Source organism: Nycticebus coucang, chromosome 9 (assembly GCF_027406575.1).
Source record: "Nycticebus coucang isolate mNycCou1 chromosome 9, mNycCou1.pri, whole genome shotgun sequence".
NCBI lineage: Eukaryota > Metazoa > Chordata > Mammalia > Primates > Lorisidae > Nycticebus > Nycticebus coucang.
Genome location: NC_069788.1, coordinates 67,768,837 through 67,792,343, shown reverse-complemented (window position 1 = coordinate 67,792,343; position 23,507 = coordinate 67,768,837). Strand labels below are relative to the sequence as shown.

Here is a 23,507-nt window from a genome sequence, read left to right as displayed (position 1 = left end):
TGCCTCAGCCTCCTGAGTAGCTGGGACTACAGGCGCCCGCCACAACGCCTGGCTATTTTTTGGTTGCAGTTCAGCCGGGGCCGGGTTTGAACCCGCCACCCTTGGTATAGGGGGCCGGCGCCTTACCAGCTGAGCCACAGGCGCCACCCTTGGTTTTCTTTTTTTTCCTCTGTTTCTCCTTCCCTTCCCCTCCCTTCCTTCTTTCCTTCCTTCCTTTTCTTCCTTTTTCCTTTCTTCCCTTCCTCTCTTTTCTTCTTTCTTTTCTTTCTTATAAAGGCTCTGGGATGACCAGTTATTGATTTGCTGTATAATAAAAGAGGAAGGAAGATGAGCTCTGGAAACACGATTTGTGTGACCCTGGGCCTGCCATTCCTCTAGTCTGAACCCAGGGGTGGGCTGGAGCCAGCTCATACTGGCTCCTGAGGACCAAGTAGTTGTGTATATCTCTTCCCAATTCTGCGTTCAGCAACATGTTGGTAGCTTCTAAAAGGCTCCCAAGAGTGTTTATACAACGGAAATGGGCAAATACTATTGATCAGGGGTTTAATTCTTTTTTTTGTAGAAAGTTGGTTGGTAAACATTTACCAGAACTGCACCATCAGAAACTCAGGGTGTTTATTTGTAAAATAAAAGCCTAATACATTTCCTACTTACAAGAAAACTGTGAAGCTAAAATAAGTGAGAGTGATTATAAATTATGAGCACTGTACAAATATTATTGCTGATATCATTATTTGGTTTCTGTATTTGTAATTTTCTAACTTTTAAGGGTCTAACACATCCCTACATAGGCATCACACACTATGCACTTTTTAATGGAGGTTTAGTCAGTATTTATTACAGGTGCCCAGTTGCTTATCCTATCATAAACTACAGCGGCACTGAAGATGCACTTGTGTGCTTAGGTTTGTACTCAATGAAAAATGGTCCTGAGATAGTTTTAGTGTAGGAGGCGTGCTGTAGTCAGGGTTAAATTTGGTCCTAGGGACAGTAAAGCCACAAATAGAAATCTGCAGGCTCTCCCTAGCCAAGAGCTTACTATGACTATGAGAACTATGCAACCCGAGTCATCTTTGGGGTGTGGAAAACTTGGGTGATCCCCTGCGGGCTTCCCATTTGGGGAATTTCCATTTGACAACTGTTTCTGGGTTCCTGCTGAGACCAGGTGCTCTGAGCAGTTAAAAGGCAGCAGCAGGTGCAGGGCAAGACGTGGTATTGCCAGCTCTACCCGAGAAAGACTTGAGGCTCATATTAATAGAATAGTGGAAAAGGAGTAGGGCCTGAGCATTTTTTGGCACGTTCCCTGGCCTTCCTGTGTCTTCCCTATTTTTTTTTTCAAGACAGAGTCTCACTTTGTAGCCCTTGATAGAGTACCGTGCCATTAGAACTCACAGTAACCTCAAACTCTTGTTTTTAAGTGATCCTCTTGCCTCAGCCTCCTGAGTAACTGGGACTACAGGCACCTGCCACAACGCCCAGCTATTTTTTAGAGACTGAGTCTTGCTCTTGCTGAGGTTGGTCTTGAACTCATGAGCTCAAGCAATCCATCTGCCTTGACCTTCCAGAGTACTAAGATCACAGATGTGAGACACCGTGCTCTGCCCCTGCCTTCCCTATTGAGATATGCTGCCCTCTTTTCCAAACCTTCAAGATTGCTCTTAGTGTCCTTTTTAACCAAATTTCTCCTGCATAGTGTTAGGTTGGGAAGCTCAGCTACAATTTACTCCAGTGTTCACACTCTGGCCCATGTGAGCCTGGTGAACACATGAGTAGACCCAAATATGTTTACCACCATTAAATGTTTGTCATTAGTGCTTTTTTTTTCTAATGTGCCTACAATTAAACACCAGGAAAAAAACTACTAGGGAAATCAAAACAAGGTTTGCAAATCCTTATTTATCACCTGACAATCAGTTTTGTTAAACCACACACTCCCCAAAGTACCCGTGTAATCTCAGCAGCCTCGATAATCACTTCACTTCTCATCCAGAGCCTTCTCCAAGTAAAAGTCCAACATGTATTTGATAAATTAGTCAATATTGGAATAGAAGAGTTTGGCAATGTCACTGTGTTCAATGTTTATACTTGCTCAAATGTTTGCTCCCAGGAGGGACAGATTTCCCAATATTTTTTATAACTTACTTTTTAATTGCCCCAAATAATTTCCAGGTAGACAGATGACTTCAGTAGCAGCCATTTCCCTATATTTCTAGATTGATGAATAAAAATGAATGAGTAATCCACATAATAACTAGCTTACTAAAGTGTTTTGGTTTTTCTTTTTAAGAGAAGTTGAAATTATTAACAATGGCCCAGGACTGGGAGTTAGGAAATCTAAGAGACAGAAGCTATTGTCTCGGCTTTGACACCAACTAACCCTTTTGCTTTATGCAGGTAACTCCTCCTGTAGATCCTCAGCAACCTCCTCTGTAAATTGAAGAGTCTGAATGACCCTAAGTTCTTTTGTCTCTAAACATCCTGGACCACCAAGTTTATGTAAGTTTCTTTAGCTTTTGTTCAGAATTTAATCAGAGACCATCCTCTATCAAGGTGAGACAAATTCTGAGACAGCAGGAGTTGTTTTTGGTGTGTGCAGTTAACCTTTTAAAACCCCAACAGTGCTCAAATTAAGCTATTTTCATAACACTCTTATTAAATGTAAATACCACTCCCTGTCTTTTCTACCTCTACCACCTCCCTCATTCAAGAGAAAAAAAAAAAAGATGAGAAAAAGCTCTCATGTTTTCTTCCTTCTTGGTTCTTGGAAAACAGCGTGTGATCATTTCCTCTTTTTCTGTGGCTGCATCATGTCACCTGTACAAACAAGAGCAGAGACAGACCTCAGGCTTCAGTGGTTGCCTATTGGGTATTTTCAGGTAGCTAGAGATTACTCTTATTTGGGACAGTGGAAAGTCAAGCACACTTTTCCCAAGGTGAGAAGATGTACTTTAAGGAGTTTTGAAAAATGTCTGCCCCTAGTGCACAGACAAGAAACAATCCTGCTGGCCTCCTTTCATACTCAGCTCCCAGCTAGCCAGGTAACCAGAGATGCCCCTTGCCTTATGTAGCTCTGCAGATTGAATATGAGGCATCTGGCTGTTACTCTGAGCAAGTGTCTGCAGGCTGCACTCCATCCATCAGCAAACACTGAGACTTTGCAGATGGAGAGGAAGAGACCGTATCAAATTAGAGAGGAAACAGAAGAGTTAGGGTTCACCTAATTGGGGTCATTTTATGACCCCTCACCAAATCAATTTATCAGCCTGGGTGGAAAAGTACTGGCATATGGATTAGTTTTTAGTGAGCTCATTAGAGGGGCATTATTCATTGAAATTATAGCATTCCATCTCTAGAATGCCTTCCATCGAGCCAACATGTTAGTACCTCCATATTTAATGATCGTAAAATTTTGTGTAAGCTCTGAAAAATTGATAAACTTTCATTAGCTCATTTTCCTTTGTCCTTATTGCCAAATACTATCAATCCTACTTTGAAAATTTTTCTCAACTCAGCGTCTTCTCCCTTCCAGAAGGGAGAGCCTTGGTAATTCTGGGTTTGGTATTACCACAGCCAACTCACACACCTCCTTCCACGTCTCACTCTTCCAACCCTGCCACCTCTGCCAATTCAATGCCTAACAGTAAATATTAAATAGCCTCTACTGATTTCATTTTCCTGGAATTCCCCTTCTCCAAGGCCATAGTGACTGATGACTTGAAGTCTCACTGGCAGACCCTTACCGTGCCGATTTCCTAGGACAACCATCCCTTGCTCACGTGTCCTCATGGCTGTCCTTGTATTGCTCTCTCTCCACAATTTTAATATTAGACCTCTCCCTTCTTCTAGTCCTCATCAATCCAGTCTGCCCCAGCCTGTGCAGTGAAGGGTTACTGTTCACCCACCCAGTTTTACAGGCCTCACTGTATTCACGGATGTGTCCATTTACTTTCCATTTCTGATGCGAACCCGCTCCTTCCTGGTTAGGTCTTCTCTAAGTCAAGTGCATAAGCACAATCACAGTGCCTTCTCTTTTCTGCTGTGTCTATTTTAGGCCTTTCACGAATTCCTTCTCAACTAAATAGCCAGCTAATTTTCTCATCTAAGAGTGTGGTCAATATCTGATGTCAGACAATTAAGTTTGCAAACATCCTAAAAGTGCTACATGTCTCATTTCTGGGTGTTACTACAGCCACCTTCAAAGTACTCCCTCGGCCATCTGGTAACCATAGTGATCTTCAGCGATGATGTATGCAGCACTTTCCCTCAGATGAGTTCACGAACTTGTACAACGACAGCTCTGATAGCCATTCCAGAAATAGAGCTCTAAAAGTGCCTTGAAGAGTGGACTACATCCTAGTGTCAATGCCTAACTTCCCAAGGGGAGCACTTCAAAAGTGACCCCATAGTGACGTTCTGCACTGAGGTGTGCAGCACTTTTTTCTAGGACGAGTCAGAAACTTAATTGTTGGACCTAATAAACTTCTCAAATTTGTGCCCCTTGCCATCATTATGAAATTTCCTTTATCCATATTGTTTTCCAACACCTGGCTCCTCAATTCCACCTGTAATCATAACTCCTTCAACCCCAAGTGCCAAGGCTCAGAGAGAAGCATCCCAGGAGCAGCAGTGGTTGTGGGAAGTTGTGTTGAGGCAGGAGAGCAGGTGGTTCCTTTAGCTGGGTCAGAATCTCCCATCCTAAACCCAGTAGCCAGTGTGCTAGAGAAGGCAGCATCCCCAAATGGGTCCCCGTGAGGACCTCCCGCAGTCATTTTACTGTACATACTATGCTGTTTTATTCACACCTGGTGTGAATACCTCATAAATCATGTTTTTGCTTCTAGCAGGTGGAAACAAAAGCTGGATTCTTAATCTTGAAATGTCTTGGAGCTGAGCTATTTCTAAGCATCTTTTGACTCTTCACGATTTCTCTCTGTGTTTCCTTAGTGCACAGCTGAAGATAAGGGGACCACGGACTTAGTAACAGAGCATATATCTTACCCAAACCAAATCCACACAATAAATTTTAAACTCTGATTGGTGAATAATATTGTTTGTTGTAATTGTTTCCTTGATCAAGTAGAGTTTTTCCCAGTGGAACGTTCCTAGTTGGCAGCTAGGGAGTTGGGTCCACCAGACCTGACTTGTTTTAGTCCTTTACTCATCCTGTCTGTCAGATAATACTGAAGCCTAGAGATTTAATGTTCATCTGTGCAAGATCCAAACATTTTTTTGCTTGTAAGGCAAAGAAGCCATTGTTTCAATCAACATCACTATGGACGCTATATATAATTATATACCTTCTTATTCCTTGTTACAGGATAAATTAAGACATAATACTCCCAAAGGTTTATACTATGTATCTATAATCACAAAGTCTACTGCTAGTCTTTGAGTTGAAAATTTAGAGAACAATTACCTAGTTGCAGTGGACTGCTTTGGAGAAGGGCAAGAATGCAGATGGTTAGGGGGACATGAGGTGTTAGAGGAATGAGCTTTGAGCATTGAAGAGCATTAAGTCCACATTGCAGAAGTCCAGAGAGGTGATAAAGCTGAGGGCTGGCTAGAGAAAGTCTGGCAGGAAAAGAGGCTAAGAAAAACAGGGAGAAAGAATAATGCAGAGTGGACTCCCTTTGAGCTTAGCTAATAGAGATGAAGTTAGGACAGAAAAAGCCAAAGGAGGAATATTTTTGTTATTGACTAAATGCTTCTCCAGTGGAGACCATGCTTTAGAAGAACCCGTGGAGTCAGCTCATGATAAAATTTTCTTGTAGTGATCAGGGATAGAATGGAAGAGAGACCTTACCATAATTTCTTTATGGATAAAACCAAAGAGGTAGATTAGGGGCCTCTAGGCAGCTTTTAACAATCAAATCACCTTTTAAAAAACCTAATCTGTGACAAATAAAGGAAGGTTTTTAATGTCATTCTATCAAAGACACCATCACAAAGGTACTTGGCTAGACTGGAATTTTCAGGTTATAAACTGTCCTTAGGAGCAGAAGGATCTATGGTCTTGGGCCCTGACAAACAATAGCCTGACCGCTAGCACCTCTGTTCCTGAGGTCAAGAAGGAGGTCATGGGCCTGGGTAAACCCAAGTCTCTGCAGCTCCCTCTGCTGTTTGGGCCTGGAGGTGCTGGCCCCTCTCCGTGCCTGATACTGCCTGTGGCTTGGTTTTCTCTTCCTGAGGGACTTGTGTCCTAGCATCAGCATCCTTGGGTCCTATTACCAAGGGCAGGGGGGCGGGGGGGGGACAAAAATTTAGCATGTAAGTGGCAGAGAAGGGGGCCTGTGATGGGATGTCCTTCTGAACCATTTTCCCCAACAAGAGTGGAAAAGAATCTGCCTAGAGCATGCCTAGAAATTCAGACATGGTGGGTCAAGCTTACAATGATGTGCTAGCAAGTACTCCCCACTGCCTACTTCTACCATCGTTTAAAGCCAATGTCCCATCTAACTCTGTCTAAAAAGGTAGAAGTGGAATCTTTCTGGGTGGGTGACTGGTCCCAATAACTGACTCCAGGCTTGTTTAACCCTCTGTTCCATGACACATAAAGGCAGCTTAGGGCAGTGAGTGAGCCCAGTGCCAGGTCAGACGGGGTGGTCCTGTGGAACCCCTTGAGAGCTATTTGAGCCTCAGCATCTTCTTGGAGGACCTCCCTGAGGGCCATGACAACATCTGCCTCTTCCATGTTCAAAGTCAGTTGTCTGCAACTTCATGCCATAGGAGTTTACCTCAAAAGCCTGGGAACATTTCTTATTACTGTCCTTCTGGCTGTCCTCTTCATATTTGCCCACTGACAGGAAAAGGGGAGAAAAGTGAGTAGACATTCAGCAACTGTGGTGCTTATCACTGATACCCTTCTCAGTCCAGCAGCGGACTTGGGAGAATGTCACAATGTACTATGCACTTATAGGTGTAGACGAGCTTGTCCTCACACCAGCAGCATCAGTATCTCTGGGGCACATGTTAGAAGGGCAGAATCCCAGGTCCACTGAACGAGAATCTACATTTTAACAAGAGCCCCAGGATAACTAAGATTCTTGTTTTAACAAAATCCAGAGGCCTACACAGGTTTTGGAAGCATTGCTCTGTGCCAGTAGCTATTAACCCTGGCTGCAAATTTAAACCACTTAAAAAAGCCCCATGTCAAGTCATAGTATCCAGAGACAAGTATTTCATTGGTGTAGGGATGAGCCTGGGAATCCACACTTTTAAAACTCCCCCAGTGTTTCTGTGATGGGAGCCCACGGTGGAGGACTATTGCTGGAGAGACATCTAGCACAGTTAATGGAGCTTAATGGATATTTCTCTTGATATTCTTGACCAGTCACTGCTTGGATGATGACTTTCAGCTGGACCACACTGTGTCTCAGGAGTTCAGAAGCAAACATTCTAACGCATTCTAACACATTCTGGCCTTGATTAACCTAACCTCCTATTTCATCATAAACTCCTGAGGGTGTCGTCTCAAGAGTTGAGATGCAAATTGACTGTGTGTCAATTTGCACACATAGTCCCAACAATCTCTGTCACTCACATGAACATTTACATACACATGATGTTAATAAGCATCCAACGTTGATGCTGCCTTATTTGCACATTGGGACCTAATTGTGAAAAATGGGATACAGCAATGAAGCAATGAGGCTTACGGGAAGAACTCTGTGCTGAAAATAGTGAATTCAATAATAATAAATACAGTGAAAATTTTATTTTTTAATTCAATGGATGTTTAAGATTTGCTGTAGAGTAATAGTTTTTTTTTTTTTTTTTTTTTTGTAGAGACAGTCTCACTGTACTGCCCTCGGTAGAGTGCCGTGGTGTCACACGGCTCACAGCAACCTCTAACTCTTGGGCTTACGCAATTCTCTTGCTTCAGCCTCCCGAGCAGCTGGGACTACAGGCGCCCGCCACAACGCCCGGCTATTTTTTTGTTGTTGTTGTTGCAGTTTGGCCAGGGCTGGGTTTGAACCCACCACCCTCGGCATATGGGGCTGGCACCCTACTCACTGAGCCACAGGCGCCGCCTGTAAAGTAATAGTTTAAAAATTAACTTAAGGCCTGCCTGGACTTCCGTACTAGTGGAGCCACGACCCACGATCGTGCTGCAACCCATGACCCATGCCTACCAGGCCTCCTTCCTGACAAGGAACTCTGGGAGCCTCACAACGCTGAGTCCTCCCTCCTGTATCTCCCTGCCTCCACACGGGCCCACTTGTCTGGCTGGGGACTCTGGTAACCATGTGCCCTCTGGAGCCCTACCTGCCTCTGTGCAGAGCCTTTTTCCTGGCCAGAGATTGCTGGAGCCTTGAGCCTTCTGTGCCAAAGTCACTGGGTGCCAGGCACTCCCAGAACTGTGTGCACCACACCCCACCCTGTTGCTGGATCTGGGTATGTCACACTCCAGAGCTGCTCCCACAACCAGAACTCCCTGGCTGGGGCAGACCCAGAGGAGCTACACAGGGTTACTCCCTACAAAGATCCAGCAACAATAGAATGATCCCGCTGGGGTCTAATCTTGAAGAGACACATCCCCAACTCTGAGGATGGCCAGAGGCAACGGTGAAAAGCAATCATGAGGCAAAATCAACGGAAATACTCTGGCAATATGAATAATCAGAGTAGATTAACTACACCAAGGATCAATGGGGCAGACACAGCACAAGATCACATGCACAAACAAATAGCTGAGATGTCAGAAATCAAATTCAGAATCTGGATAGCAAATAAGATACAATTAGAATTCTAAGCAGTAACCCAAAAGATGTCTCAAGAATTCAACAAATTCAGAGACCAAATGACCAAGATTTTGACACATTGAGACAAGAGGTTGCAGCCCTCAAAGATCTGAGAAACATGGTAGAATCCCTCAGTAACAGAATGGAGCAAGCAGAAGAAAGGATTTCTGACATTGAAGACAAAGCTTTCAAATGCTCCCAAACTCTCAAAGAGGAAGAGAAATGGAGGGCAAAAACAGATCACTCTCTCAGAGAGCTCTGGGATAATTTGAAGAAAACTAATATTCGTCTCATAGGGATCCCTGAAAGCGATGAAGTGGCTTCACAAGACACAGAGTCTCTTCTCCATGACATTATGAAAGACAACTTTCCAGACATGCCAAGAGATTCTGAAATTCAGATAGCGGACAGTTTCAGAACTCCAGCCCAACTCAACCCAACTAAGACATCCCCCAGACACATCATAATCAATTTCACTAAAGTTAATATGAAGGAGAAAATACTGAAAGAAGCCAGACGAAAGAAAACCATCACCTACAAAGGCAAGAATATTAGAATAATTGCAGATCTCTCTGCTGAAACCTTTCAAGCTAGAAGAGAATGGTCATCGACTGTTAACCTCCTGAAACAAAATAACTTTCAACCCTGGATCCTGTACCCAGCTAAACTGACTTTCATTTATGATGGAGAAATTAAATACTTTAATGAAATTCATATGTTGAAGAAATTTGCCATAATTAAACCAGCTCTCCAGGATATTCTCAGACCTATCCTCCATAAAGACCAGCATAATCCTCCACCACAAAAGTAAACCCACCCAGAAACTTTTGATCAAATTTCAACTTCCACGGCTGCAAAAGGATTAAAAATGTCCACCAGACTCTCGAAAGGCTTAGCAATATTCTCGATAAATGTGAATGGTTTAAATTGTTCTCTAAAGAGGCACAGGTTGCAGCCAGATATCTGATGCATAGAAGAATCTCACCTTACATTAAAAGACAAATACAGACTCAAGGTGAAGGCATGGTCATCTATACACCAGGCAAATGGAAAGCAGAAAAAGCAGGTTTTGCAATCCTATTCACAGATGCAATAGGCTTTAAACCAACCAAAATAAGGAAGGATAAGGATGGACACTTCAGATTTGTTAAAGGTAATACTCAATACGATGAGATTTCAATTATTAATACTTATGCACCCAACCAGAATGCACCTCAATTTATAAGAGAAACTCTAACAGACATGAACAACTTGATTTCCGCCAGTTCCATAGTAGTTGGAGATTTTAACACCCCTTTAGCAGTGCTGGATAGACCCTCCAAAAAGAAGCTAAGCAAACAAATTTTAGATTTAAACTTAACCATTCAACATCTGGACATAACTGACATCTACAGAACATTTCATCCCAGCAAAACTGAATACACATTCTTCTCATCAGCCCACAGAACATAATCCAAAATTGACCACATCCTAGGCCACAAATCTAACCTCAGCAAATTTAAAAAAAATAGAAATTATTTCTTGCATCTTCTCCGACCATCATGGAATGAAAGTTGAACTCAATAACAACAGGAATCTGCATATCCATACAAAAACATGGAAGCTAAGTAACCATATGCTGAAGGATAGATGGGTTATAGATGAGATTAAGAAGGAAATCCCCACATTTTTGGAACAAAACAACAATGAAGACATGAACAATCAGAACCTCTGGGATACTACAAAGGCCGTCCTAAGAGGGAAACTTATAGCACTACAAGGCTTCCTCAAGAAAATGGAAAGAGAGGAAGTTAATAACTTAATGGGACATCTCAAGCAACTGAAGAAGGAAGAACATTCCAACCCCAAACCCAGAAGAAGAAAAGAAATAACCAAAATCAGAGCAGAATTAAATGAAATTGAAAACAAAAGAATTATACAACAGATCAATAAATCCAAAAGTTGGTTTTTTGAAAAGATCAATAAAATAGATAAACCTTTGGCCAACCTAACCAGGAAAAAAGGAGTAAAATCTCTAATTTCATCAATCAGAAATGGTAACGATGAAATAACAACAGACCCTGAAGAAATTCAAAAAATCCTTAACGAATACTCCAAGAAACTCTACTCTCAGAAAATATGAAAATCTGAAAGAAATTGACCAATACTTGGAAGTATGCCACCTACCAAGACTTAGCCAGAATGAAGTGGAAATGTTGAACATGCCTATACCAAGTTCTGAAATAGCATCAACTATACAAAATCTCCCTAAAAAGAAAAGCCCAGGATCAGATAGCTTTACGTCAGAATTCTACCAAACCTTTAAAGAAGAACTAGTACCTATATTACTAAACCTCTTCCAAAATGTAGAAAAAGAAGGAATACGACCCAACACATTCTATGAAGCAAACATCAGCTTGATCCCTAAACCAGGGAAGGACCCAACAAGAAAAGAAAATTATACACCAATATCACTAATGAATATTGATGCAAAAATACTCAATAAGATCCTAACAAACAGAATCCAACAACACATCAAAAAAATTATACACCATGACCAAGTGGGATTTATCCCAGGCTCTCAAGGCTTGTTCAATATACGTAAATCTATAAATGTAATTCAGCACATAAACAAACTAAAAAATAAAGAACATATGATTCTTTCAATTGATGCAGAAAAAGCTTTTGGTAATATCCAGCATCCCTTCATGATCAGAACACTTAAGAAAATTGGTATAGAAGGGACATTTCTTCAACTAATAGAGGCCATCTACAGCAAACCCACAGCCAATATCATATTGAATGGAGTTAAATTGAAATCATTTCCACTTAGATCAGGAACCAGGCAAGGTTGCCCATTGTCTCCATTGCTCGTTAACATTGTAATGGAAGTTTTAGCCATTGCAATTAGGGAAGAAAAGGCAATTAAGGGCATCCACATAGGGTCAGAAGAGATCAAACATTCACTCTTTGCAGATGACATGATCATATATCTGGAAAACACTAGGGATTCTACTACAAAACTTTTAGAAGTGATCAAGGAATACAGCAATGTCTCAGGCTACAAAATCAACACCCATAAATCTGGTATATATAAAGCTTTTATATATACCAACAATAGCCAAGCCGAAAAAACAGTCAAGGGCTCTATTCCTTTCACAGTAGTGCCAAAGAAGATGAAATATTTGGGAGTTTATCTAACACAGGACGTGAAATATCTCTATAAAGAGAACTATGAAACTTTAAGAGAAGAAATAGCTGAAGATGTTAACAAATGGCAAAGCATACCATGCTCATGGCTGGGAAGAATCAACATTGTTAAAATGTCTATACTACACAAAGCAATATATAATTTTAATGCAATTCCTGTTAAAGTTCCATTGTCGTATTTTAAAGATCTTGAAAAAAATAATACTTCGTTTTATATGGAATCAGAGAAAAACCTTGAATAGCCAAAACATTACTCAGCAATAAAAACAAAGCAGGAGGAATTACGCTACCGGACTGAGACTGTTCTATAAGTAGATAGTGATCAAAACAGCGCGGTACCGGCACAAAAAAAGAGAAGTAGATGTCTGGAACAGAATAGAGAACCAAGAGATGAATCCAGCTACTTACCATTATTTGATCTTTGACAAGCCAATTAAAAACATTCAGTGGGGAAAAGATTTCCTATTTAACAAATGGTGCTGGGTGAACTGGCTGGTGATCTGTAAAAGACTGAAAGTGGACCCACACCTTTCACCATTAACTAAAATAGATTCTCACTGCATAAAAGATTTAAACTATAAAATACTTGAAGAAAGTGCAGGGAAAACTCGTGAAGGAATCAGCCTGGGTGAATATTTTATGAGGAGGACTCCCCAGGCAATTGAAGCAGTATCAAAAATACATTATTGGGACCTGATCAAACAAAAAAGCTTCTGCACAGCCAAGAACATAGTAAGTAAAGCAAGCAGACAGCCCTCAGAATGGGAGAAAATATTTGTAGGTTATACCTCTGATAGAGGTCTAATAACCAGAATCCACAGAGAACTCAAACATATTAGCAAGAAAAGAATAAGTGATCCCATCTCAGGGTGGGCAAGGGACTTGAAGAGAAACTTCTCTAAAGAAGACAGATGCAGGATCTACAAACACATGAAAAAAAGCTCATCATCCTTAATCATTAGAGAAATGCATATCAAAACTAGTTTGAGATATCAGCTAACCCCAATAAGAGTAGCTCACATAACAAAATCCCAAAACCAGAGATGTTGGCATGGATGTAGAGAAAAGGGCACACTTCTACTCTGCTGATGGGAATCCACACTAATACATTCCTTTTGGAAGGATGTTTGGAGAATACTTGGAAATCTAAAAATAGACCTGCCATTCGATCCTATAATTCCTTTACTATGTATATATCCAGAAGACCAAAAATCACAATATAACAAAGACATCTGTACCAGAATGTTTATTGAAGCCCAATTCATAATTGTTAAGTCATGGAAGAAGCCCAAGTGCCCATTGACCCACGAATGGTCTAGCAAATTGTGGTACATGTATACCATGGAACATTATGGAACCTTAAAGAAAGATGGAGACTTTACCTGGATGGAGATGGAACATATTCTTCTTAGCAAAGTATCTCAAGAAGGAAGAAAACGTATCCAATGTACTCAGCCCTACTATGAAGCTAATTTATAGCTTTCACATGAAGGCTATAACCAAACTATAGCACAAGAATATGGGAAAAGGGCCAAGGGAGGGGAGGGAGGGTAAGGGTGGGGTCCCACCTATGGTGCATCTTAGAATGGGTACATGGGAAACCTACTAAATGCAGAATACAAATGTCTACATACAATAACTAAGAAAATGTTGAACAGTTTGATGAGAATATTTCAGATTGTATATGATACCAGCACATTGTACCCCTTGATTGCTCTAATGTACACAGCTATGACCTAACAATAATAAAAAAATAATAAATTGAAAAAAATAAAAAATCAATTAAAAAGCCTTCCAACTCTAAAGAAAAAAAAAGAACTTAATATATCATTGAACTCTGTACAATTGTTTTAAAAAGGTATTGTCCTCTAAGCTATAAGTAATTTTTTCTCTACACTTCTTGTAACTGCCAAATTTCTAATAGATTATTTTCTTTCCTTTTTTTTTTTTTTTTTCTAATATAGATCTCGGGGGAAGACATCAGAAATCTTCACCCAGAACTTCAAGGAGGCAAAACTGGTTAGAATTAGATGTCAACACATTTTTTCTCTGGATAATTTCTTGTAATCTGGAATCCTGTTATGGGGAGTAATTTTTAATATTCCATTTTGTAAGTGTTTGCTTTCAAGAAGAATTTTGCCTTTGAGACTTCCTTAACCAGTCAAATTCCCCAGGAGGAGAAAGCATGTGACAAATCCAAGTTCCATGCTTATTTCTCCAGAGTCTCAGCTTCCTCTCAGAACACACACTCCAGTACTGAACCTTCTGAAACTGTCAGGTTTTTTGCATACGCGGACTTATGTTTTCACACCAGTTCATAGATTGGGCGGAAGATGGCACTTCTGCTGTCTCTATTTTGATAGAGGCAGAATGGCATGTGGGCGAGTGATGTGTGGGGCTGAGTGGGACTCCTTGCCTTCCTTCCATACAAAATCAGGGTAGAAAGAAAAATTCACGGGTATTTTGCAACCTGACTTCTGTCAGTTACTTTCCTGACAACAAAAAAATATTCTGGGGACAAGGTAGGGAGAGAGGAAATGGGGAGAGAATAAAACCTTCCATTTTAAAATCAACTGAAGTTATATGATTTTTTTTTCCTATGAAGAAGCAACATCGTCTACCTACCTATAATTAGAAACCTTAGCTTATTGACATATTCTCATTGCCCAAGACTCTGAATGAGAAGACCAATCTCAAATATAGGATGTGATTTTTGTCTGGTAAATGCTTTACTAAAGGTTGAAAAGCAGCCTAATGAAGGAGGCATGGGAACTCATCAAGAATACTCTGCTGAGGTTGGAAGAGCTGAGCTGGTCCTCTGGGCTCATTTGTTTCCAAAAGGAAACCGGCATTTTAACAGCTTGTGTCCTTGGAACCCTCATTTGGATAGTACATAGGGGATAGACCTCAATCGTCTTTCTTTGTACTAGGGATGGCAATACCTTGTTCTCTGGGTCTCTAAGTTTTTTAACAAGATTATTTTTAGCTTCAAAGTTAAATGAGGTATTTGGTGGGGGCGGGAGGGGGGATGTAATTCAATAGGATCTTTTGAAGAAGTGCCAACTTCTCCCAGGCTTTCCCATGCCTGCTTTGGTAGGACCTGAGTCCTTTGGACAAAAGCATCAAGCATCATTGCCTTCTGCTTTGGACTAGCTTTTCTTTCTGTGTCCAGGTGGAATGTAAAAAGGGCAAATGAAATGCATTTGTAATAAGACTTGAGAAATACACTGACCCCATTTCCAGTGATTGAGCTTCTCTCCAAGTAGATATAGGTTGGCAGTAAAGATGTAGCTGAGAAAGAAGAAGGCTGCCAGACCCAGAGGGCTGAATTTTTCCAACACAGGATATACCCAGGCACCCGTCTTAATGTAATTCCACAGGACCCTGCAGGAAACAAGTCACAGTGATTAGGGCAGGAGGAGAAAAACAAGACATTTTCTCATCAGAATCAGCAAGATACTGGAGCCCAGGCAGGTGAAAATAAGCCATCAGGGACATTTGTCAACAGCTGAGTTATTTACACAAATCTATAAAATGAGTCTTTTCAGGTAAGCCGACCTGATTCAGTAAGACATGTTGCTTCATGGGCTTGGCTAGGCTGGCCTGTTTTACCTAATCTGTTCAAATTCAATGTTGGTGAAAAAATATGGGAGAACATAAAACATATCATTAGCCAAAAGCAGTATGTAAGAACATGAATTATCACTTCCCCTTGGAGGTATGACATGGTGAGACATTGAGATGGCATCCAATTTCTGGCTCTCAGCCAGAGAAGTGGGATTTGCTTTTTCTTTGTACCTGACAGTCAGGTGCAGCTTTCCATTAGCTCTCCGAATCTGCTGGAATGGGAGGGGCAGAGTTGAAGCATTATTGGTCTAATACAATAGGGCAGGGATTAATTATTGGCCTTGATTTTCATTCATGCATAAAGCCATGAAAAGAATGTTAAGCAGGAATGGATGGGTTTATAGGAAGGCTCAGATCTTGCTTATGGCAGGGAGGGGGAGCAGACTGTAAGTCACTTCTGTAAGCCAAGAGAAGAAAAAGAAATGCTAGGAGAGGAGGCAAGTTGTCCAAGTGAAGCCTAAAAATGCAGTTTGCTGGAAACTAACTGCACTGGAAGGTGCCAATGTCTGAAATAACTTTTAAAAATTAAATGTGGGGAAGATAATGCATCAGCTACAGTTCATAATTGGTTAAGAACACAGAATCTGGAATTAGACTTCTGTGCCTCAAATCCTAGCTCTGCCACCTATTAGTTTTCTTACCTTCAGCAAATGTATTCAACATTTCTGTTCCCCTCCCCTCATGTGTAAGGTGGGGACCCAAACAGCATGCACCTTCTAAGGCTGTTGTAAAGATTAAGGAAGATATCACCTGTAAACTACACAAAACAGTGCCTGGCACATGGTAATTATTTGACGAGAGTTCAAAAGCTTCTCTCTCTACTGGGGAAAGGTACATGGGAATGTTCTCAGAAAACCTTCTTTGAAGCTGGTGATCTCTTGTAACAATTAGGATAGGTTAAGTTATGTTTCAGAAACAAGGTTTAAACTCGGATGTCCCAGCTTGTCAAAGGAATTCCCATGGAGAAATGAAATTCTATGCTTAATTAAACTTTCAGAAACTCAAGTGTGATCTCTGTTATTTCAAATGCTTTAAGTTTGTTAAATGTTTTGTGGAAGAGATAAAGACTAATTTTCAGGCCCAGGAGTAGGATGAGGTGAGGGGGACACGTAGGCTGTACAAAGGTGACATCTCTGGACATCAAAGGACATAATCAACAGGATGAAAAGGCAACCCATGGAATGGGAAACAGTGTTTGTTAACATATATCTAATAAAAGGTTACTATCCAGAGTACATTACAAAAACTCCTATAAGTCAACAATAAAAACAGAATCCAACCAACCCAATTAAAAATGGGCTAATACTTGGATAAACATTCTACAAAGAAGATGAATAAATGGTGAAGAAATAAATAAAAGGATGTTCAACATCACTAATAATTAGAGAAATGAAAATCAAAACCACAATGAAATATTGCCTCATACTCATTATAAGAGTCACTTAAAAAAAAAAACAAAAATGAAAACAAGGGTTAGTAAGAATATGGAGACATTGGAACCCTATGCACTTTTGGTGGGGATGTAAAATAGTGCATCTGCTATGGAAAACTGTAGGGCAGTTCCTCGAAAAACTAAAATAGAATTCCATAAGATCCAGCAATTCCACTTCTGAGTATGTACCCAAAAGGAGTGGAAAAGAGGGACTCAAAGAGATATCTGCACACTCGTGTTTATAGTAGCATTATTCACAATAGCCAAAAGGTAGAAGGAATCAAATGTCCATTGATGGATTAATAGATAAATAAAATGTGGCATATGCATACACATTAAAAAGAAATAGAATTCAGAGTTATACTCTGAATGAACATGAATCAACCTTGAAGACATTATGCTAAGTTAAATAAGCCAATAAAAAGGACACAAGCTATATGATTCTACGTATATGAGTAAACTTGAGTATCAAATATATACACAGAAAACAGAATAGTGGTTGTTGGGTGTTGGGGGTGGTGGCAATATGGAGTGCTATGCTTGGGATAGGGTTTGCTTGTCCCCAGCAAAACTCATGTTGAAATTTGATGCCTGTTGTGGCTGTGTTGGGAGGTGGAACCTTGTGGAAGAAGTTTGAGTTATGAGGATAAATCCCTCATCAGTGGTTTGGTGGTCTTACTATGGCAGTGAGTTCTCCTGAGAATTAGTCCTCTGAGAGTAGGTTGCTGTAAATCCAGGACACCCCCTCCCCCAGGTTTCTCCCTCTTTGTATGTGTCTGCTTCCCCCTTTGACCTTCTTCACTACAATATGAGGCAGCATGAAAGCCCTGGCAAGAGCCAGTGCCATGCCCTTGAACTTCTCAGCCTGTAGAACCATGAGCTAAATAAGCCTCTTTTCTTTATAAATTACCCAGTCTCAGATATTCTTTTATAACAACACAAAATGGACTAAGACACAGAGTTAGTGTTTAATGGGCACAGAGTTTCAGTTTGGGAAGATGAAAAAGTTCTGGCAATTGGGTGGTGCCTGTGGCTCAGTGGGTAGGGCGCCAGCCCCATATACTGAGGGTGGCAGGTTCGAACATGGCTCCAGCCAAACTGCAACAACAAAAAATAGCCGGGCATTGTGGTGGGCGCCTGTAGTCCCAGCTACTCAGAAGGCTGAGGCAAGAGAATCTCCTAAGCCCAGGAGTTGGAGGTTGCTGTGAGCTGTGACACCACGGCACTCTACCAAGGGTGATAAAGTGAGACTCCACAATCATGAGAATGCACTGAACTTACACATGATTAAAATGCCACTGAACTTACACATGATTAAAATGATAAATTTTATATTATGTGTATTTTACCACAATTTTAAAGAATCTAAGAAGGTGCCAGTCACAGAGTCACATGAGTGTAGGGTTCCTAGTCCCTGCCTGCTGCTGCCATGCTGCTCGCCCGAACCTGTCTTGATGCCCCTCCCACTACCAATGAGGTGACTGTAAAACGCAATAATTATCATTATTACTATGATAATATTGGAGTCTTTCAGGTCATGCATCTCATGGATGCACTCTATAGGGATGGACACAGTGCCCACAATGCCTTTACAGGTGGTCCTCGTGACAGAGGAGGTATAAAGGGCAGAAAATAATTTCTCCAAGTAGCTAAGGCTAGTGATGTGGTGTCAGCAAGGAGATTTGAACACACTCCAAACTAGTTGCAATACTTAGTTCACTTTGTTTACTTTATACATTTGAAATTGGGCCTTCCTAAGTCCCCATGCACATGTATGTAAAATAGTCTGCAAATAAGGACATGCCCCTAGAGGTCTGGAAAGTTTCTGTTTACTTCGCTTTTGTTTCCTTTTTTTTTTTTTTTTTGTAGAGACAGAGTCTCACTTTTATGGCCCTCGATAGAGTGCCATGGCCTCACACAGCTCACAGCAACCTCCAACTCCTGGGCTTAAGCGATTCTCTTGCCTCAGCCTCCTGAGCAGCTGGGACTACAGGCGCCCACCACAACGCCCGGCTATTTTTTGGTTGCAGTTTGGCCGGGGCTGGGTTTGAACCCACCACCCTCGGTATATGGGGCCGGCGCCTTACCAACTGAGCCACAGGCGCTTTTGTTTCCTTCAGGATAAGGCTCATAAAAAAAAGTTCCCAAGGTAAGTTAATGAATTATACATATATTCACAGAGAAAGCACAAAGAAAGTTATGGATGTGGCAACTGATGGTGGAAAAGGTAAGGGAGATATAAACAGAGCATGAGGCAAGAGGCTAGGAATTTCATGAAGGGTTATCAGCAGAGAGGTGGGAGAGAAGAGAGCCACAATGTCAGATGCTATGTGACTTCTTTATGGCTTGCCTGGAGAGGGAGAGAGAGAAATAAAAGAAAGAGAGAAGGGAGGCAGGAAGGAACTAAGGAGAGGGATGGCCGGGAGTGAAGGAGGCAGACAGGGACAGTGGGATGGAGGAGGGTGGGCACTTTGCACTCAACATGACCTCCATCTTCATCAACTGTCAGTTCTCCACTCACTTTTGCCCCCATGTTGGATCCCATAAAATTACATCTACACTAAACTTCCGTTTCTCCAGTGCAGACTCCTTCATCTCATCTGGGTTTCTGTAATTATCTTCCCCCTGTACTTTTTTGCTCCTTTCACCCACCCTCCATACTGCCAGTCACCAACCACCCAATCTTTTCAAATCAATCTCTGTCCCTAGCACTCCTCTGCTTCCAGTGGATTGCCACTGTTTAAGAAATTATCTCAACTGTTCACCCCACTGCTCTGCCCTGCTGTGCTCACCCATCCATCTCAGATCTGTAGTCTGTTCATATTGGACCCCTTTGTTTCTGGAACAAACCAAGCTCTGCAGTTTCCGGGCCTTCACCCCCATTGTTGTCTCTGGTTGGAACACCTCTGATCTTTTTGTTTCCTGGAACATCCTCGTCTTTGCTCTGTTCCCAGATGAATCTTACTCATGCTTCAAATCTATTTTCTAGAAAAGGTTTCCTAAAGACCTTTCTCCAGCCCCATTTAGTTAGCTGTTCATTGTCCTCTGCCCTGGAGCAAACCTTTGTTACTTACCTGATTGTTTTTCTCATTAGACTGGAAGCTCTGCAAGGGCACGAGCTGTGTCTATCAATGCACATCAGTTTCCCAAGTGTTCAGAACACAATCAATTCTTTAAAGTGAATGGGGTGACTCTGTAGGACCATGCTACAGCTCTTAGCTGTCTGACCCTCTAGGACCACCACAGCTGCTCTTTCCTTTCTTTTTCCATCAATCTCATACCACTACAAGGGTTCAACTACCTGGGTCTCCCCAACCCCACCTCTCCAAAGACAGCCAGGTCTGAATTACCAAATGGAAGTTCTTCCAAGTAGGTATTTCTCAACCTCAGCTAAAGATTGGAATTGCCTTGAAATCCCAATGCCCAGGACATATCCTGAAATAATTAAACCTGAAATGTACCCAGTAGCCTTTCAAATCGTGGTTAATCTAATGATTTCTAAATGATTTCTTCTTTCTTTCTTTTTTTTAATTAATTTATTTATTTTTATTAAATCATAGCTGTGTACATTAGTATGATCATGGGGCACCATACACTTGGTTCATAGATCGTTTGACTCTGCCTCTCAGTTCAAAGAGCAGTTGTTTGCTGTCTTGAGCTGTCTGTTCTGTGTAAGGCTGACCAAGTAGATAATGGCAGCTCAGAGTTGATCTTTTAGAATTTCCCCATCCCAAATATTGTAGCATCAAAATGACTACCAGGAAATTTATATCTTTTGTATCTTATCAGTAGGGAAACATGAAAGTCTGTGGGTTAGAGATAAGCAGATAAGGGAGTTTTGTGGGCTTCGGCATGGGCAGCAAGCCCTTTATGGCATTTAAAACTATTACTCAACCTCTCCCTGAAACCCTTCCTGGTTTGAAACTTCCTCCTTCTTTAGGGCCCATGGGGTTCTTTGAGCCTGTTTTTTTTTTGCAGTTTTTGGCCGGGGCTGGGTTTGAACCCGCCACCTCCGGCATATGGGGCCAGCGCCTTATTCCTTTGAGCCACAGGTGTTGCCCGGGCCCATGGGGTTCTTGATCTTCTTAGTTTTCTACCACTCCATTGTCCTTTGCCACCTTTGTTGCCATTTTTCCTCACCTGCCTTTAGAGGCACTTCCCCCACACCTATTACCCATTTCTGCCCTCTTCTCTCTCCTCTGTCTTTTCAGCAATCTCTTCCTACTACGAGGTTCTGACTACCTGGATCTCCCAGTCCCACATTTCTGGAGATAGCCAGGTCAGCATTGCAATTGGAAGTTCTTCCAGACAGGTGGTTCTTAACTTCGGCTGAAGTTTAGAATTGTCTTGAAATTCTGATGCCGAAAACATATCCTGAACCAATTAAACCAGAATATTTTGGGAATAGGAACTAGATATGGGATTTTAAATTGACTTTTTTTTTACTTATACTCAAAATGAATTCTTTCATAATTCATTTTCATCTACTTGTGGAATCATCATCTTTCTAGTCCACTAACTTAAAATTCTTAGAGTTATCCTTAAGTTTTCATTTTCATTTATCTGACACGTGTCAACTAATCCACAAACCTATTCTGCTTTTTCAACAATATGTCTCAGGAAGGTCTGCATTTCTGATTATACTGCTGTTACCCTGTTCTGACTGATACTACTTCAAATTTATGTTACAGCCATTTTGGTTAAACGAGAGCTGAGGTTTGGACCGGAAGGATGAAAAGTGTAGATAACGCTTTCCTCTCCCAGTTCCTCTCCTCCTTCCCTTTTCCATTTGTATCTTGGCTGGGCTTTAGCCCAAATATTGGCAATAAGGAAGTGGCTGTGGCTTCCTTTTATTTATGTTTCTATGTTAATTTATATAAGGGAATCCTTCCATAGAAAATGCAGCTGAGAATCCAATCTTCACAGACTGACATTCAAGGTTATAAAATTCTGGTTCACCTGGATGGTCTCAGATGAAGGTCATATTTTAGAAAAGGTAGTGAAGCCCCAGGGGTAATTCATAGAACAGTGGTGGGAGTGAAAGGGCAGTGCTGATGCTGGGTGTGGCAAGGTGTCCAGTTCCACCTCACCTTAGTCCAGTCCTTGGCTGTTTTTAATGTATTCTCAGGGTGAGATGTGTGAGTGCGGATTTATAAAGAGACATGAATTTAAAGGAATTGTTACACCTGGGAACTCAGGAAGCTTTGCTAAAGATCTCAACTGAATGCATACAGTATAGAAGAAAAGGATTTTCTTTCTGGCCTCATACAAATTGCTATTGAGAAATAACTTTATAAACGTCTCCCCTGAGGTTGGGTGATAGCTGGGTATCTTTTGGACGTTCTGGACATGCAATACCTTATGCACTAGCAGAGACACCTTTGGCATCAGCAGGTTTCTGGTCAAGGAAAGCAGGGGGATGGTACACTCCAGGCACGCTTGGAGGAGGGGTCCTGTGGCCGGTAGCATTGCTCTGTTTCTACCAACAGAAGGGGCCAGTGACAACGTTGGCATGAGCAGTAGGTTGTGGCTCACTCAACCTCACACGGTGCCAAGGGGAGATGTTGGCCTAGGAATTGTAACTTTACTATCTGTGTGGGAAAGCAATGCTCAGCACAGTGTACAACATGGTTTGTGCAGTGCGTGACAGAGGAATGTGTGAGTGCTCAGCTGATGACTGGAATTCTTTAGGGATGGAGGTCTTACATGATTAGATCACCTGCAGCTGGGTAGTAGGGTGCTCCAAGCACCATAATGTGGGATACCCCCCCTTTAGGGTGAAGAATAAAACCGTGATTAGACTAGATAACTTATTACTCGGGCTAATTTTTATTGTTATATTGTTTTGTTTTCCATTTCTTGTCACTCCAATCCATTTTAAGTGCCATTGTTAAGATCAGCTTTTTAAAGCATCCTTCTCTGGCCAGATTACTAACACCGCTCACTTTACCTGCAGCTCCTGGAAACCAACAGCAGCAAAAGCACCTGCTGCCGTCGTCGGTGCTGTGTAGTGTATACACCACCTGCTCTAAGGTTCCGTCCATAAGCCTCCATGAGTGTAGTTACAGGGCTATCAGTCTGTCCTATTAGTCTTCTGCTAATAGGTCCAGCTAAAGAGAATTACTGCCCACTACTCTCATACCTTCTGCACTCTCTTGGCCTTAGAACTGTGCTCCTTTTCTTCACATCCTTCCAGTTTTTGCAGCTCCCATTCTGCCCCTCGTTCAGGGTGCAGGCCTAACGTCTGCTCTCCATGACATCCTTCCCACACTGCTCTGCTGAGTAAGCTCTTCCTTCTCTGTAGGCCTGTGGCTCCTTGCAATTTTTATGACATTTTATCACTTCCCACCTTGTGTTCTCATAATTTGTATGCTTGGCTCATCTTCACTTATTAAGTATAAACCCCCTGCAGGCTGAGGGTTGGCCACGTACGACTTTGTACATGGTCTGAGCAGGACCAGCCTTATGTTAGAAGAAATATGTATTTGATAAAAAATGAACAAAAACTAAGAAAATGC

General features: G+C 41.6%; 1 protein-coding gene across 5 annotated transcripts in view; it reads right to left on the bottom strand.

Annotated features, from left to right (window-relative positions):
• Positions 1 to 622: 622 nt before the first annotated feature.
• Positions 623 to 23,507, bottom strand: part of ADTRP (androgen dependent TFPI regulating protein) — a 98,942-nt gene continuing 76,057 nt past the window's right edge. For 4 of the 5 annotated variants that reach the window (XM_053603735.1, XM_053603736.1, XM_053603734.1 and 1 more), the window contains 3 exons: positions 15,163 to 15,314; positions 6,735 to 6,796; positions 623 to 2,814 (listed from right to left, as the gene is read on the bottom strand). In XM_053603735.1, the coding sequence (XP_053459710.1) occupies positions 2,806 to 2,814; positions 6,735 to 6,796; positions 15,163 to 15,314 (223 nt within the window). In that variant the 3' untranslated portion in view covers positions 623 to 2,805. The remainder of the gene's footprint in view (positions 2,815 to 6,734; positions 6,797 to 15,162; positions 15,315 to 23,507) is intronic. The other variant, XM_053603737.1, reaches the window with a different exon arrangement.